The sequence below is a fragment of the Mobula hypostoma genome, chromosome 8, assembly GCF_963921235.1.
Source record: "Mobula hypostoma chromosome 8, sMobHyp1.1, whole genome shotgun sequence".
NCBI lineage: Eukaryota > Metazoa > Chordata > Chondrichthyes > Myliobatiformes > Myliobatidae > Mobula > Mobula hypostoma.
In genome coordinates, this window is record NC_086104.1 from 16,848,884 (window position 1) to 16,866,390 (window position 17,507).

Below are 17,507 nucleotides of genomic sequence, written 5' to 3' on the forward strand. Positions count from 1 at the left end.
CTTCTACCTCACAGGACTAAGAAATCCTCCACAATGATTAAATCTTTAGGCCAGAATGGTTCAGTTTTAAATTTACTCTACTGTAGAAGTCTGTGTAGAAGTTGTATTATCTAGTATATTGTGTAGAAAGTTGAGATGCATTCTACATTGAGTTGGAGTTTATAGCTAAGCAGGGAGGTTTGCTGTGTATTTAATATTTCAATAATATTTGAGTAATATTGTAAATATATTGTTTGATTATGCATTTTCTGTTGTTTACATCAGCCATTCGAAACAGGGGCCATATGGCCCCGTTGGGGATCCTGGCACTTTTGGAGGGGGCCACCGACTGAAAACTGTGAGAAGGGGAGCCCCAAGAGTTTATGAGGGCCCTGGTAACTGAACCGATGAAATACCCAAGCAGCAACCTTCATTGGAGTCAATAGTTTCCCTCCTATTTATAATATCTTTCTAACACACCGTTTCAATTCAGCGCATCTGGTAAATTCATTGCTTAAGCTCCTCCCACACAGCCTCACTTCAGAGTCAGTCGCGAATCAGACTGCACCAGGTCAGCGTATTCGGTCAAGGGTTCTCGCATCCGTTATCGCCATACTTCATTCTCTGAGGATCAGCGTGTCTTGCTAGGCCTTTTTTAGCCTAGTAACTTTAAAGTATATCTGTTTGGATATATTATACGTTAAGGTGGGTTGTGAAAAGTGTTTATTACTGTCATTGTCTAATTTGGAGCCCGATATCATGAAACTTGCAGAAAAGCACCAAGCTCAAGGATCGCATTGGGCCTGATAGATGTTTAATTTCATACAGTCTTTTTTTAAGTTTTGTCCAATATGTCGGAATGGTCAAGTTTTCTTGGTGTTCAATAATAAATGATTTTCTGTCTATCTGTTCATGTTGTATCCCTGTTTGAAAGGGGGGCCCTGGAACCTGAGAAGAGTTCTTAAGGGAGCCGTGGCCAAAAAACGGTTGAGAACCACTGGTTTACGTGATTCATTATGGGTTATATGTAAAAGTACATGAATGGCATACAATACGTCATGATGCCACCATATCATATTTGCACGCCTCCCTAGAAAGTGAAACGAAACTAAGACATGTTATCCCTGGCTCCGTGTTTTTCTTTCAGTTAGTTTTATGTTTTGGAGTTAAAAAAACTTAACAGAATTCAGACCTCAAGTGTTCGCTATATGGAGTTTGCACATTCTCCTTGTGACTCTGTGGGTCTTCACTGGCTGGCAGGATAAATGGCCACTATAAATTGACTCTAATATGTAGTGCTGTTATGAAAATCTGGGGAAGTTGATCAGGACATGGGGAAAGTTTTAAAAAAAGATTGGATTAATGTATGATTTGTGTAAATGATGCATAGCACAGGCTCGGTGGGCTGAAGGGCCTTTTTATGTGCCGAAAGGGTGTCAAAGGTTATGGGGAGAAGACAGGAGAATGAGTATGAGAGGGATAATATATCAGCCATGATGAAATGGCAGAGCAGACTCAATGGGCCAAATGGCCTAATTCTTCTCCTTTGTCTTAAGGTCTTATGGTACCTCCTTATGATCTGAATATAAGAGAATTCATTGCTGCAGTAATTCACTAATGTTCTACAAATTACTAAGTAGAGTTATAATCTATAGCGCTCTTGGTCATTTAGACAGGAATTGGCATTAATCCCATTGAAATTCTGATCCAACATTTCTAAGCACCTTGAGTCATAAATACTCAGATTCCCAAACATAATGCTGCTTTCTGCTCTGCAGAATTCCCATAATCTGAACAGCCAGAGCGATGGCTGGTGGAGTGTAATCCCAACAACATGAGGTGATGCATGAAGTCAGGTAGGGGCTAGGACACTTGAAGGTTGAGTCGGTGGTAAGAAAGGAAAAATCAATGTTAGCATTCATTTAGAACAGACTAAAATATAAAAAAAAGGATGTAATTCAGCTTGGAGGGGAGGAGAAGATGGCGGCGCAATGCAGCGCGCGCGGCCGCTCCAAAATGATATCGTATTTGTTAAGTAGGTACCGTGCACAATCCTGATTTGATGGAGACAGATGTGAGAAGCACGGAGGAACATCTGGAGAAATTCTGAAATGCCCACTTCGCTGCCGCTGCTACTGTGCGATTGAGAATCTCCGGAGGGGAAGGCCCCAAATCCTTGACTTTGCCTATTGCTTGTTGTCGGGGCCAGGGTCGAAGCGCTCGGCAGAGATGGTGCTCGGTGTCAGAGGGCTGGTCAGAGGCTCGCAGTTTTCAGATGGACTCAAGAGTCGGCTGTGGTCGGGTGCTTCCAGGGTGCTGCATCGGCAAGTTTGCGGCGCTGGAAGCTCATGGCAGGGAGAGTTTTTCTTCCTTCTACCATCTGCGTGAGACGATGGGACTTTCGAGAGACTTTGAGACTTTTTTTTTACCGTGCCCGTGGTCTGTTCTTTATCAAATTATGGTGTTGCTTTGCACTGTTATAATTATGTGGATTTTGTCAGTTTTTCAGTCTTGATTTGTCTTGTGTTTCTGTGATATCATTCTGGAGGAACATTGTATCATTTCTTAATGCATGCATTACTAAATGACAGTAAAAGAGGACTGCGTGTCCTCATAATCTTAAGAAAAATAATGCTGCTTTCTGCTCTACAGAATTTCTATAATCTAAACTGCCAGAGCGATGGCTGGTGGAGTGTAATCCCAACAACATGAGGTGATGCATGAAGTCAGGTAGGGGCTAGGACACTTGAAGGTTGAGTCGGTCGTAAGAAAGGAAAAATCAATGTTAGCATTCATTTAGAACAGACCAAAATATAAAAGAAAGGATGTAATGCTTGTAAGGCATTAGTCAGACCACACTTGGAGTATTGTGAGAGTTTTTAGGTTCACAAGAATGATTCCAGGAATGAAAGGGTTAACGTATAAGGAGTATATGATGGCACCAGGCCAGTGCTTGCTAGAATTTTAGAGGAATGGGGGATATCACATTAAAACCTATTGAGTATTGATAGGTTTGTATAGAGTGGATGTGGAGGATGCTTCCTGTAGTGGGGGAGTCTGGGACAGAAGGGCAGAGCTTTAGAACACAGGGAACAGAAGCGAGAAGGAATTTCTTTAGCCAGAGGGTGGAGAATCTGTGGAATTCATTGCCACAGATGGCTATGGAAATTAAGTCATTGGGTATACTTAAAGTGGTTGATAGGTTCATGATTAGTCACAACGTCGAAGGTTACAGGCAGAAGGCAGGAGAATGGGGTTGAGAGGCATAATAAATCAGCCATGATGGAATATCAGAACAGGCTCAATAGGCCCAAATGGTCTAGCTCTGCTCTTGCTGGTTGGGATTCAAATTCACAAATTCCTTGTAATTGGCAGCCTTAGAGGGCAGAACAGCAAGGAGGCTGGTGTCAGGCTTGTCTCCATAGGCCATGACACAGAAATCTGAGATATTATATTACAACTTCACAAAACACTGGTTGGACTTCACTTGGGGTATTGTCTGCAGTTCTGATCATCACATTACAGAAAGGACATGGTAGCACTGGAGAGAGTGCAGAGGAGATTCACTTGGGACATTACATGGATTGGTGGACTTCAGGTGTGGAGGGAGACTGGATAAGGTGAAAAACACAAGCACCTCAGCAGATGCTGGAAATCCAGAGCAACAGACACAGGCGCCACAGTAACGTAGGAGTTAGAGCGACACCATCACAGCTCGGGTGTTCTGGAGTTTGGAGTTCAATTCCGGCGCTGTCTGTAAGGAGGCTCTGTTCTTCCTCCCCGTGGAATGCGTGTGTTTTCCCCGGGTGGTCTGGTTCCCTCCCACAATCCAAAGGTGTATTGGGTAGGTTAATTCGTCATTGTCAATTACCCTGTGGTTAGGTTAGGGTTAATTGGGGTAGTAGGGTTGTTGGGGCGGCGTGACTCAAAGGGCTGGTTGGTCTACTCTGCGCTGTATCATGAAATAAAAATAAATAAAGTGCTGGGGGAACACAGCTGGTCAGGCAGCACCCCGTCGATGATTTGGGCTGAGACCCTTCTTCAGGAGTGGGAAGTAAGGAAGTAAGTGACTGTTTAATCCATTTCCGTTGGATAAGATGAGTTTGTTTTGCCTGAAGCAAAACTGGCTGAGGGGTGATCTGACAGTATATAAGATTCTGAAAAAGCATAGGTGGGTTGGACGGTCAGAACTTTTTCTCCATTGAAGAGGTGTCACAGACAAGGGGTTTAGGTAAGAGGAAGGTGTCTTAAAGGGGACTTAAAGGCAAGGTTTTCACCCAGGGAGTAGTTGACATCTGAAACTCACCGGTGAGGGAAATGGATTCAGATATAATGACTCCATTTAGGAGACATTTAGGCACTTACACTGGCAAGGCATGGAAGATTACAAACCTAATGAAGACAAATAGCATGAGTGGAAATGGCCAAAAAAGATCTGCAAATATGTGATGGTATGAAGAGCCCAGTTTCTGTGCTGTACAACTCAGGGACTCCATTAAATAATTTGCATCCAGTCTTATTATGTGGAACTAATGATGGTATATAAATCTTTTTTTCCACTCCCAGTGAGCAGAGCTAAATTAAACAAACTGGTTACGTTTGCGTCCAATATACAAAGTTCCTCTGTGAAGAACGGTGGCAAGGCCGTTGTCACAGCTCTGGCGTACCGGAGTTTGCCATTCAATTCCAGCACCGTTCTGTGAGGAGTCTCCGTGGAATGTGTGGGTTCTCCCCAGGTGCTCCAGTTTCCTCCCCCAGTCCAAAGACCACACTGGGTAGGTTAATTGGTCATTGTCAATCGTCCTATGATTAGGTTAGGGTTAATCAGGGTTGTGAGGTGGCATATCTCCAAGGGCCAGGAGGGCCTCCTCTCACTGTATCACTAAATAAATGTATACAATAGGCATTATGCTTCAAAGAACCAGAAACTATGGTGTTCGCTTTGCTGGGATCTGGGTGGGCTCAGGTGGCTAGTTATTGCTAAGGTGGAAATATACTACTAGCGTTCTGATTAGGATGTGGAGGGAGGGTGATTATCTTACCCAATCCAAAAAAAATTGCAGGCTTAGAGGTGAAAAGAAGTCACGTACCTTTCACAATCCCACACTACGAGATTACCTCTCATAGCATAATTACAACTGACAACATGTCCTTGCCGCCTTTCTGGGGTCTTTTGGTTCATGACCATGACCCGGTGCCAATCGTGGGACCTACATTGTGTCCTGATTTCCTCTAGAGCAGGGGTTCCCAACCTGGGGTTCACGGACCCCTTGCCTAATGGCATTGGTCCATGGCATAAAAAAAGTTGGGAACCCCTGCTGTATAGACAGAGCAGAGTCAATAGCAATTGTGTCGTTGAAAACTCTTCCCTCTGGCTCCATCTTCTCTGCTGCCATGGACACTGAAGAGAGAGAGAAGCATTTTCTGAACGTCAGAGTCAAAAGAGATCTGGCTGGTGCCCTGTCATACTCAGCACTGTCAAAATTTCCTGCTTGAGTCGGGAGATGCAGTATCTTCAATCCAAACTTGCACCCAAGATCCAGGCCTTCAATTATCCAAATGGCATTTAATAAAACATGATGTAGCCGTGATGTTTGTACAGAGGTGGTGAAAACACTCAGAACAATCGCTCTTCCTCTTGTCTTCCTCTGCAGTGAAGTTGATTGCAGTTTATTCATTCACCTTTCGGTCATTCACTGATATCACTGGACGACAAAGATTTTGCTTCTTAAATACTTTTGCATGAATCTTATGGATTTCTGGCTGCTGATCATGAAAATCACCATGAAATTTCCCTATCACGCGCCACTTTTTTCAAAAATCGCCTATAATTGTTATTTCAATTAATCATTCAAGTCAGAATAACTGATGCCAAGATTAAGAAAGGCATTTTCGTTGGTCCACATATCAAACATTGATGACAGGCAATTCGAAGAACTTCTAGTGGGACTGGAGAAAATTGCATGGAAAGCACTCAAGGGTGTTGTTGAAAATTTTCTTGGCAACTACAGAGCACCAAACTACATGCAGCAGGTTGACAACATGCTTCAAGCAAACAGAACCATGAAGTGCAACGTGTCACCAAAGATTCATTTTCTACGTTCCCATTTAGACTTTTTCCCTGCAAATCTCGGCACTGTCAGTGATAAGCATGGTGAAAGGTTTCACCAGGCCATTGTAGTCATGGAGAAACGGTATAAGGGCAAATGGAATCATCAATGCTGGCTGATTATTGTTGGACACTTAAGCGAAAAGCCTCAGAGTAGAAATGAAAATCATCAACAAAACATTTTTGGCTTAGTTGAACTATTGCTGAGTGTCAGCACTATTATGCAATTAAACATCTTATATTCAATAAAAGTTAATTTCTTGCTCCTCCAAATTCCCACGCGATACCTGCATCATACACCGGGGTGTTCTCTACAGTTACCTGATGAGGTAACTGTACTTCTCCCTGTACTTGAAGACTGAACTTGCTAGTAACCTTGCCCTTTTTGATCACCATGCATCTGGACTTCCTGGCCTTGAAGGTCATCCTACCCCAGGTAGCTACATCGTCCAGGGTTTGCAATACCCGTCTTGCTTGGACATGGGTTACAGTGAAGTCATCCATGAACCACTGTACAGCAGGTTGTTGAATGCCAGGCTCTAACACCGGCCTTGGGTTACGTCTGCTGCTGCTGATATGAGGAGGTTCATACCCTTGCCAAAGAAGACGGGGGAGATGGTACAGCCGGTTGGAATCCTTTTTTGGAGGTATTGCCACCTGGTTGTAAAGTGGGCTGAAGTGAAGCATAGCTTGATTCCTCCTAGGTAGCTGGTGATCATGTCTCATGTTACTGGTGGGACAAGGTAGTGGTCTAGGTCAGCCTAGAAGAAGACTTGTGGAATTGATCTGTAGGCATTGGCTAGGTCTGACCAGCAGACTGTCAGGTCACCTTTCTTCTGCCTGGCCTTGCGGATCAATTGGCTGATTATAGAGGTGTGTTCCAAATTCTCATGTGATACAAGTAGTCTGAAATTATATTTCAACTTCAAGCTGTCTGTCATAAACAAAAAAATTCTGAGAAGGAACACTTAGCAAAAAGTTTGTTGTCCATGAAACATGGGCTGCACTTTAACGTATACATTGGAATCTAAGCGTCTTTAGAGAGTGATCAGTAAACTAAAGACTTATGATACTAAATCCGTCTGTCAAAGTCATGTTACCGACAATTATCTACTATTGACCAAAATCACTGTTAAATAACTGGAGTTAACCCTTCAGATTCACACAGGTGATGCCACAATTAGAAATAGAGGTCATGGGTTAAGGGTGACGAAATGCTTAAGGGGAGTATGAGGGGGAGCTTCTTCACTCAAAGGGTGGTGAGATTGTGGAACAGCAGAAATGGTGGATGTGGGTTCAATTTCAATATCTAAGAGAAATTTGGATAGGTCCATGGATGGGAGAGGTATGGAGGACTATAGTCCGGGTGCAAGTCGATGGGAAGAGGCAGAATGATTGTTTGGCACAGGTTTGCTGAGACAAAGGGCCTGTTTCTCTGTCTTAGTACTGTAAGACCATTAAAAATAATCAAGTATGATAGGCTTTCAGATATAAAGCAAACACTTAATGGCATAAGAACCCACAAAATATATTTAGCTGAGAATCCTGGCAGAGCTTATAAGTTCAGCAGAGAAGTGCGAGCAGTGGTGTGTGTGACAAGTGGATATTCAGCTTTGACATCACATGTTCTGTAGTAATTTAGTGCATTTCGTGTTGGGTGGCATCCTATTGCCAATTGTTTTGATTTGTACCACTGGAAAATGTGTCTCACACAATGCAATGTTATTATTTACAATTGCATGGTCTCAGGATGAAAATATGCGGCACAGTCATACAGCAAAGGCCACAGTACTTTCGTAGATATGTGGCTGGACGTGTAATCCAGGGAACGGAAATATTAGTTTCAAACTCCTGGGAATGCACATCTCGCCATCAGGCTGATCAAAACCTTCACCCATTAACACACCCCCCCCCATCCTTCTCCACGGCCCCTCAGCACCCTTCATCTCCCTTATGCACTGTCATTTTGCACTTCCACTCCACACTTCACACTGTCCTGCTGTGGTTTAATATGTCCTCCTGCTGCCAAGAAGAGTTCTCTCGCCAAGAGTCACTTTGTCACTTCATCATTTCCCGTCAATTGCGTGCATTCAGTCAGTCTACATTATGTATGCAAATCATCTATTTGTTTGTTTATTCCATTAGTTATTAACTGACATACAGTGCGGAGTAGGCCTCGCCACCCCAGCAGCCCCTGACAAGCCCAATTAACCCAACCCTGATTGCAGGACAATTTACCATGACCAATTAACTTACCTGGTACACCTTTGGACTGTGGGAAGAAACCAGAGCACCCGGGGGAAACCAGCGCATTCCACAGGGAGACTCCTTACAGAATGGCACTGGAATTGAACTCCGAAATCTGGCTCGCCCCGTGCTGCAATGGCGCCCTGCTACCCTGGCACTATACAAGATTAGCTTACATAAGCTAATTTTATGTATAATTAGCTAATCTTATGTATATATATATATATGGTTACTGGGACAGTGTTGCTCGAAGGGCCAAAAGAGCCTACACTGTGCTATATCGCGGAATAAATAATATACATACTGTGGACTGATCGAATGTATGCAAGTGACTATTTTCTCAGTGGGGAGAAAATTCAAAAACTGAAGGTGTAAAGCAGCTTGAGAGTCATTATGCAGGATTCCCTAAAGGTTAACTTGCAGGTTTTGTCATTGATAAGGAAGGCAAATGCAATGTTAGCATTTTTTTCAAGAGGACTAGAATCTAAAAGCAAGGATATAATGTTGAGGCTTTATAAGGCTCTGGTGAGGCCACACTTGGAGTATTGTGAGCAGTTTTGGGACCCTTATCCAAGCAAGGATGTGCTGACATTGGAGAGGGTTCAAAGGAAGTTCACGAAAGTGATTATAGGTGTGAAAGGATTATCATATGAGGAGCATTTGACATCCCTGGGCCTGTGCTTTCTGGAACCACCTTCTCAAGGGCAACTAGGGATGGGCAATAAATGCTGGCTTAGCTGGTGATACCCACGTCCCATAAATGAATAAAAAGAACTTAGAAGAATGAAGAGAGGTCTCATTGAAACCTATCAAATGTTGAAAGGCCTAGATGGAGAGGATGTTGTCTATAGCGGGAGATAAGGTGGAATTACTTTGGTCAGAGGGTGGTGAATCTATGGAATTCATTGCCAAAGACATCTGGGGAGGCAAGTCATTGGGTATACTTAAAGCTGAGATTGATAGGTTCTTGAGGGAGGGAGGAGAAGGTGGCGACGTGACGCAGCGCACGCAGCCGTTCAGAACGAATATCGTATGTGTAACTAGGGGCCATGCACAATCCAGATTTGATGGGAACAGTCGTGAAAATGCAGAGGAACATCTGGAGTAACTTCTGAAATGCCTGCTTCACTGCCGCTGCTACTGTGCGATCGAGAATCTCTGGAGACGAAGGCCCCAAATCCCCCGCCTTGCGTATTGCCTGTTGCCGGGGCCGGGGTCGAAACACTCGGCAGAGATGGTGCTTGGTGCTTGGTGTTGAATAGGTGGTCAGAGGCTCAGAGTTTTCGGACGGACTCAGAGTCGGACTGTGATCGGATGCTTCCGGGATGCTGCATCGGCAAGTTGGCGGCGCTGGAGGTTTACCGTCTGGGTGAGATGATGGGACTTTCGAGAGACTCTGTGACTTTTACTGTGCCATGGTCTGTTCTTATCAAATTACGGTATTGCTTTGCACTGTTGTAACTATATGTTATAATTATGTGTTTTTTGTTAGTTTTTAAGTCAGTTTGTCACATGTTTTCATGATATCATTCTGGAAAAACATTTTTATCATTTCTTAATGCATGCATTACTAAATGACAATAAAAGGGGACTGTGTGTCCTCATAATGATAATAATCAAAGGTTACGAGAAGAATGCAGGAGTTGAGAAGGATGATAAATCAGACATGATGAAATGGTGGAGTAGATTCGAAGGGCCGAATGGCCTAATTCTGCTCCTATATTTTGTGGTCTTATGATCCTTTGGGTCTTTGACAATGCTTTGACATAGTTATTAATTGTGAAACGCTTGATTGAAGAGTGGATTATTAAGTGAGTATTTTGATTGGTGAATGATTTGATAACTGGGCTGTGGATTGGTAAATAAGGTCATTAACCAAGGCTTCTCTTGTACTGCTTTACAGGTACCTCTGACTGGGTTGGGAATGACTATATGAAAAATACAGGCGTGAGCCTGGTCATTGAACACAAACGGAGCAGATGGCTAAAGAACCCAACATCAATTCACGAGGATCTTCAAGCACTGTTTGAGAGAGACTGGAATTCCAAATATGCCCAACGTTTGGAAATAAATACCTTTCTGGAATGCCTGAACCTTAAAAAAATATCAACACAAAACATCTTAATTTAGACTGGAGGACTAATAACCAGTTTATTTGAGGAAGAGACAGTGGAGTGTAAGGCACACAGGAAGTAAAAAGGGGGAAGATAGAATCCAGGAGCTTGAGAATTGGGTAAGGAGAAACAGTTTATCCAATCTACTTCCAAATTGACTGAACTTTATTAAACTCCAATAATCTGGCATTTTGCTGTTTCTGGACTGGCGGATTTTATGAACTATTGGATACAGTTAATACACCAACACATGTTTAATTCATTGTTTTTAGACATTACACAGTATTATAATAAATTTTCCAGTAAGCACGGCAAGTTTAAAGGGAACTCAGAAACCTGAGCAGGGAAATATCACCCTCTCTGGGATGATGCTAAACCATGGGGATTTCTGTATAGTGAGATAGTGGATCATCAGAGCTTTAATGTAATAATGTAAAGGTAGAGTTTCAGTGGTCTGGATACCCTCTCTATGTAACCAGAGAGGAATGACTTAGTTACATGGGTTTAATATAAGATAAATGAGGTGAAATCTTACTGAACAATTGACATGAGGCATTAATTCATGGGCCAAATGGCCGAATTCTGCTCCTATGTTTTATGGTCGAATGGCATTCCTACATTTATAACCGGGCATCTTGTTTTCATCAGATTTATGTCCATGTAATTAACACAACACAGCACAATGACAACTCAAACAGAGCCAAACTGAAGCTTTCTGGATATAATCATTTGTGAATAGACGCTCCATCTTTACAGATGTTGCCATCTTTTTATTCCTCTCTCTCTATGTGATGTAGTACTTACAGCTGATTCTCCTGTACTGGGCTGGCTGCTAAATAGGATAACGCTCCAGTTATTATTTATTGCACAGAGTAGCACCTCCAGTTATACCCCAAGTAGAAAAAAGCTTTCTAATGAATACCTGCTAAATAAAATAGCAGTCCTATTATCAGCTGCTTGTAGAACACAACGTCAACCCATTTTCCAATGTTTTCCAACTTTCTTCCTTCATTTATTTTATGGCATTCAATTCTGGTCACCCCGTCATGGGAAGGATGTGCAAGCTTTGCAGAGGGTGCAGAAGGGCTACCACGAGAGGGCACAGTTTTAAGGTGCTTGAAAGTGGGTACAGAGGAGATGTCAGGGGTAGGTTTTTTATGCAGAGAGTGGTGAGTGGATGGAATGAGCTGCTGGTGACGGTGGTGGAAGCGAATGCGATAGGGTCTTTTTAGAGACTCCTGGATAGGTACATGGAGCTTAGAAAAATAGAGGGCTATGGGTAACCCTGGGTAATTTCTAAAGTAAGTGCATGTTCAGCACAGCATTGTGGGCTGAAGGGCCTGTATTGTGCTGTAGGTTTTCTATGTTTCTAAGGGGCTTCCTAGGATACTGCCTAGATGAGAGGGCATGGCCTGTGAGGATAGCTTAGACAAACTTAGGCTGTTTTCTCTGGAGCATTGGAGACTGAGGTGAGACCTGAAAGAAGATCATGAGATAATGAAAATATGGATGGAGTAGAGAGCCAGTACCTGTTCCCAGGGTCGAAATATCTCATTCCAGAGGGCTTGCTTTTAAGGTGGAAGATCAAAGGAGATGTGTGGGGCAAGTTTTTTTTACACAGAATGGGGAGGATGTCTGGACTGCACTGCCAGGTGGAGGTGGAGGCAAATACTATTAGAGCATTTAAAAGGCTCCTGGATAGACAGGGAATGGAAGGATATGAGCATTAAGTAGGCAGAAAGGATTAGTTTGGTTAGGCATTTAATCACTTTAGTTAGTTCGGCACAACTATGGTATGTTGGCCTTCATCAACCATGGGATTGAGTTCAAGAGCCGTGAGGTTATGTTACAGTTATAGAAGACCTTGGCTAGATCCGACTTGGAGTACTGTGTTCATTTCTGGTCACCTCACCACAGGAAGGATGTGGATACTACAGAGGGAGAGTGCAGAGGAGATTTACAAGGATGTTGCCTGGATTGGAGAGTGTGCCTTATAAGAATAGGTTGAGTGAACTCAGCCTTTTTTCCTTGGAGTGACAGGGGATGAGAGGTGACCTGATAGAGGTGTATAAGATGATGAGAGGCATTGATTGGGTGGATAGTCAGAGGCTTTTTCCTGGGGCTGAAATGGCTAACACAAGGGGGCTTAGTTTTAAGGTGCTTGGCAGTAGGTACAGGGGGATATAAGGGCTAAGTTTTTAACACAGAGAGTGGTGGGTGCGTGGAATGCACTGCCTGCAATGGTGGTAGAGGTAGATACAACAGGGTCTTTTAAGAGACTCTTAGATAGGTACATGGAGTTTAGAAAAATAGAGGGCTCTGTGGTAGGGAAATCCTAGGCAGTTTCTGGAGTAGGTTGCATGGTCGACACAACATTGTGAGCCGAAGGGCCTGTAATATGCTGTAGATTTCTGTGTTCTATGTTCTAACATCGTGGGCCAGACAACCTGTCCTGTGCTATACTATTCTATGGTCAATATTTTTGATTGGATTGGATTACCAGGAACATCATCAGTATTGTAGCTAGCATAGGAGGTCAGAGCTCCACCCAAATGCAAGGTACTTATTTGTCCATTTTATTAAGGCACCATTAAGATATGAAGGTATTTCTGAATCCAGTGCACTCCTCACATCAGAGGGGCCATCTCCAGGTATCTGAGCCATGAGCTGCCCATGGTGCCCATTCCCACCCCACCACTCTTTACAGCTGGCATGTCTCACTGCTCCCACTTCTCCCTTGCACTTCAGTAAAACCAAGCAGTGTCTGTTTGACCGTGTTATCGGAACAAGTTGGAAATAGCAGCCAGGCAGTACAACGCAGTTGAAACTGGACCGCGCGGTGTAGTGTCTCCTCCCACGTCATACATTGGTGAATTCTAGAGTTCATGATCGACAGATATTGTGCCGTAAGTTTCTTATCAGTATCTTGGAGAAGTTGACTGCACCTTCAGTGCCCCCAGTTCACCCATTTCCAGGTGCAAACACAGTGAAGTCCTCATGCACGTACAGTCAGTGATTAGGGAGGCCAATGGAACATTGGCCTTTGTGGAGAAGGGGACGGAGTAGATGCACTCAGTGACCACTTTATCAGGCACCTCCTATATCTAATCAAGTGGTCACTGAGTTTATGTTCATGGTCTTCTTCTGCTGTTGCCCAGCCACTTCAAGGTTCAACATGTTGTGCATTCAGAGATGCTGTTCTGCACACCACTGTTGTAACATGTGGTTATTTGAGTAACTGTCTCCTTCCCGTCAGCCTGAACCAGTCTGGCCCTTCCCCTCTGACCACTGTCAGTAACAAGGCGTTTTCACTCACAGACTGCCATTCACTGTATGTTTTTATTTTTCACACCATTCTCTGTAAACTCTAGAGACTGTGTGCATGAATGTCCCAGCAGGTCAGCAGTTGCTGAGGTACTCAAACCTCCCCATCTGGCACCAACAATCATTTCATGGTCAAAGTAACCGATCACAACTCTTCCCCATTCTGATGTTTGCTCTGAACAACAACTGAACCTCTTGACCATGTCTGCATGCTTTTATGTATGATTGGCTGATTAGATATTTGCATTAACAAGCCTAGTAATGTGGCCTCTGAGTGTAGATAGCAATGCCTAGTAACCATTGTGGCTGCAAAGTAGATTATTATGAAAGCACAACCACAAAATGCAGCCAGCTTTGGTAAACACACAAAACATGCTGGAGGAACTTTCAAATCTCTTACTAACTCTTCCTTCAGTTAGTCCTGATGAAGAGTCTCAGCCTGAAATGTCGACTATACCTCTTCCTAGAGATGCTGCCTGGCCTGCTGCATTCACCAGCAACTTTGATGTGTGTTGGTTGGAGGAACTTAGCAGGTCTCCTGGATCAAAAAACATTTACTTCGGAGACAGTGCAGAGATGATTCACCAGTTTGAGTTTATGGATGAATGGCTTGATGTCCTGATGAAGAGTCTCGGCCTGAAACATCAACTGTTTATTTCCCTCCACAGATGCTGTCTGGCCTACAGAGTTCTTCCAGCATTTTGTGTATGTTGCTGTCAGAAGAAAGGCAATCTTACTGAAAGATCCAAGATTCTGAGGGAAGTTGACAGGGTAGATGCTGAAAGGATATTACCCCTGCTGGGAGTAAAAATAGGAGAATCATTCAGAATTAGGGGTCATGTATTTCAGATGGAAAAGAAGCCTATTTTTCTCTCATAGTACCCTGTGAATCTTTGGAATTCTCTACCTGAGAGAGTGCTGGAGGTTAAATCAGTGAGCAATCTTTGGTCTAAAGGAGGCGTAAACATTTATGAGGAACTGGGCAGGAAAGTAGAGTTGTGGGCCAATTTCCAAGCAGCCCTAACACATAGTTGAGTGACAGAGGAGGTTCGAGGCGCCGCGACCTACTCCTGCCACTTCTGTTCCTAACGAGGACCTATGATACTGTAGATTCTACAATCCAGAGCAAAAGAAAATCTGTGATGGACCTCAACGGGTTGAGTCACATCTGTGGAGGCAGCGGGATGATCGACATTTTGGGTTGAGACTGTGCATCAGGGCTAACATCTTATCCTTCACCTCCACAGATGCTGCTGAGCCCACTGGGTCTCTCCAGCGATTTTTGCCCTTGTTTTAGAGTTAACTTAAACCTAACCCTAAGGTGACAACAGTTTAAAACCATGAACCATAAATATTATGAGTGTACAACCAGCTGATGAACCGCCGTTTCCCCCCCCCCCAAAAGGGCAAAATTGAAACATTATTTTTGCTGGGTGCATGCTGCAAATGGCTTGAATTTCTTGGCGTTTTTTTTATATAGTTCCGTTTAAGGTCATTTAGTTGGAAAATTTCGGGTAGAATTTTAGTTACATGCATCAATTTTCAGTTTGCATCAAAATTGCTTCTGACATTAAATTACAACTATTCATGTCTGCCTATGGGTTTTTTTTTCCCTGTGGTTACCCCGAACTCACTGGCCAGTGCATTTCATGAAGTGATCATAAACGGATTTATATGTACTGTTGGTTGGTGTCCATGCACACAGTGTCAATACTTTGAAAACCACATTCTGAAAACAAAATGCATGGTTGTTGTTACCAAATATATGCCGACATAGTATTCTATTAATGTAAAAAAAATAAAAATTGATATTTTTAAGTATGCTTTTGGAGGTTTTTTTGGTTTTTAGTTGAAAAGCCAAAAGATTCAAGCCTTAAAACACCTAAGTATTTATGTGGAAAATCATCTTGAACTCTGTTGCTCTCCCTTTCTGGCTCCAGCTCCTGCTTTTACTGTTTTAGAAACAGCCACTTGTTAGGCTCTGTTGAAGTCATGAATTACAGAGGCACAGAATAGTTAGGATGTAGAAGGTGATCACTATGGCTTGCTCCTGGTGGAGAAGGCTCTTCAGCCCCATTCCCCTTCTTCTTCTTGGCACCCTTAGATCTCCGTGGAACGTAGGCCATTGATGACCTCCCGTTTCCATTGTCCAAAGTCAATGGTCTGGTTGGAGTTCATCAATGTTTCTGTAATTCATTATATCCACTGCACAGGGGATTGGCCTGTACAGCTTCACAAGAGTCTTGTTGGCTGGCCTGACCCATTTCCTCCTCTCACAACGGGTGCATAGGGTTTAACTTTGAGAGGTGTACCCCTTCTCTTTCTGTGTTATTTGCCTACAAATTATTCTTTCCCATGTGTCCATCCAATTCCATCAACACCAACTTTGTTTTCATGGTCCTCATATGTGATGAATTCCATGCCTAAGGAAAAAGAAGTTTCTTCTTACCTCCCCAGAAAATTCAATCAGTGTTCCAATCATCTAGCAATGTCAACAGCTTCTGTTTCTGTCCACATTTTAAGCTAGTCCTGAAAATCAGAGCCATGTCGGTCAATTTTCAAAAGGGGGTCCTAAACCCACTCTCGTCCCAGCATAACCTGTTCAAGACACTAACACCCACATAGACAATCTCCAAGAAAGCCTGAATAGTTACCCAACTTGATGTGGGGTCAGAATCAGTTTTATTACCACTGACATATTTCAAATTTGTTGTTTTGTGGCAGCAGTACAGTGCAATGCATAAAATATACTATAAGAAATATATTAAAACATTAAGTAGTGCAGAGAGAGCAAAACATACTGACATAGTGTTCATGGGTTCATTGCCCATTCAGAAATCCAGTGGTGGAGGGGAAGAAGCTGTTCCTAAAATGCTGAGTGTGTGTCTTCAGGCTCCTGTACCTCCTCCTTGATGGTAGCAATGAGAAGAGTCTCTATCCTGAGTGGTAGGGGTTCTTAATGATGGATGCTGCCTTTTTGAGGCATCGCCTTTTGAAGATGTCCTCTATTCAGGGGAGGCTAGTGCCCATGATGGAGCGGGCTGAGTTTGCAACCCTCTGTAAAGTTTTTCCAATCCTGTATACCAGATGGTGATGCAACCAGTTAGAGTGCTCCTCACAGCTCCCGTACGTTCCAGGTGGCCTTGGACTGTGATATTTGTCCCAGTTGCCACACTTGGGGTCTCATTCTTTAGAACAACAAATGGACCAATTTCAACTCTGAGAAGGATGCTAACAATTTCTTACCACCCCCTTCACCCATCCTCCCTCAGCATTCATAAACTGAAGATTACCTCCATGACCATCCCAAGTTGAAAACTGCATACCAGTAAAAAAAATTTTTGAACTTCTATTGATTGAACTTATCACACTACATAATAGTGACTGTGTGTTACACTCCAGCTAAAAATTAATTTCCAAATAAGTCAGTGGAATCTAGTTTTGTAACCAGAGTGTCATGCACAACCACTACTGCACAGGGGTGAGAATGAACTTCTTCCATTTTCATCATGGTGCTTTCTGCAAACTCCTCACGAGCCACTCTGCCACTAATCTTAGTATCACCGGAGAACTTGAATGCATCATGCTTGGTCTCCTCATCAAAGCTATTGATGTAAATTGTGAGAAAAGCTCGGATTCTAGTATCATTTACCTATCACAATCCACCACTCGCAGTCTCCCAAAAAAGGCCCGTTTATTTTGACTTTCTTTACGAAAGAGTCCTCACCTGCCGC

General features: G+C 43.2%; 1 protein-coding gene and 1 long non-coding RNA gene across 3 annotated transcripts in view; one reads left to right on the plus strand and one right to left on the minus strand.

Annotated features, from left to right (window-relative positions):
• The window catches only part of LOC134350386 (inactive phospholipase D5-like), a 174,407-nt gene extending 158,866 nt beyond the window's left edge, over positions 1-15,541 (plus strand). Inside the window, exon 10 of one of the 2 annotated variants that reach the window (XM_063055517.1) lies at positions 10,239-15,541. In XM_063055517.1, coding sequence (XP_062911587.1) covers positions 10,239-10,465 — 227 coding nt within the window. In that variant the 3' untranslated portion in view covers positions 10,466-15,541. The remainder of the gene's footprint in view (positions 1-10,238) is intronic. The other variant, XM_063055518.1, reaches the window with a different exon arrangement.
• The window catches only part of LOC134350387 (uncharacterized), a 92,555-nt gene that overhangs the window by 60,979 nt on the left and 14,069 nt on the right, over positions 1-17,507 (minus strand). The gene's annotated exons all lie outside the window — the stretch shown is intronic.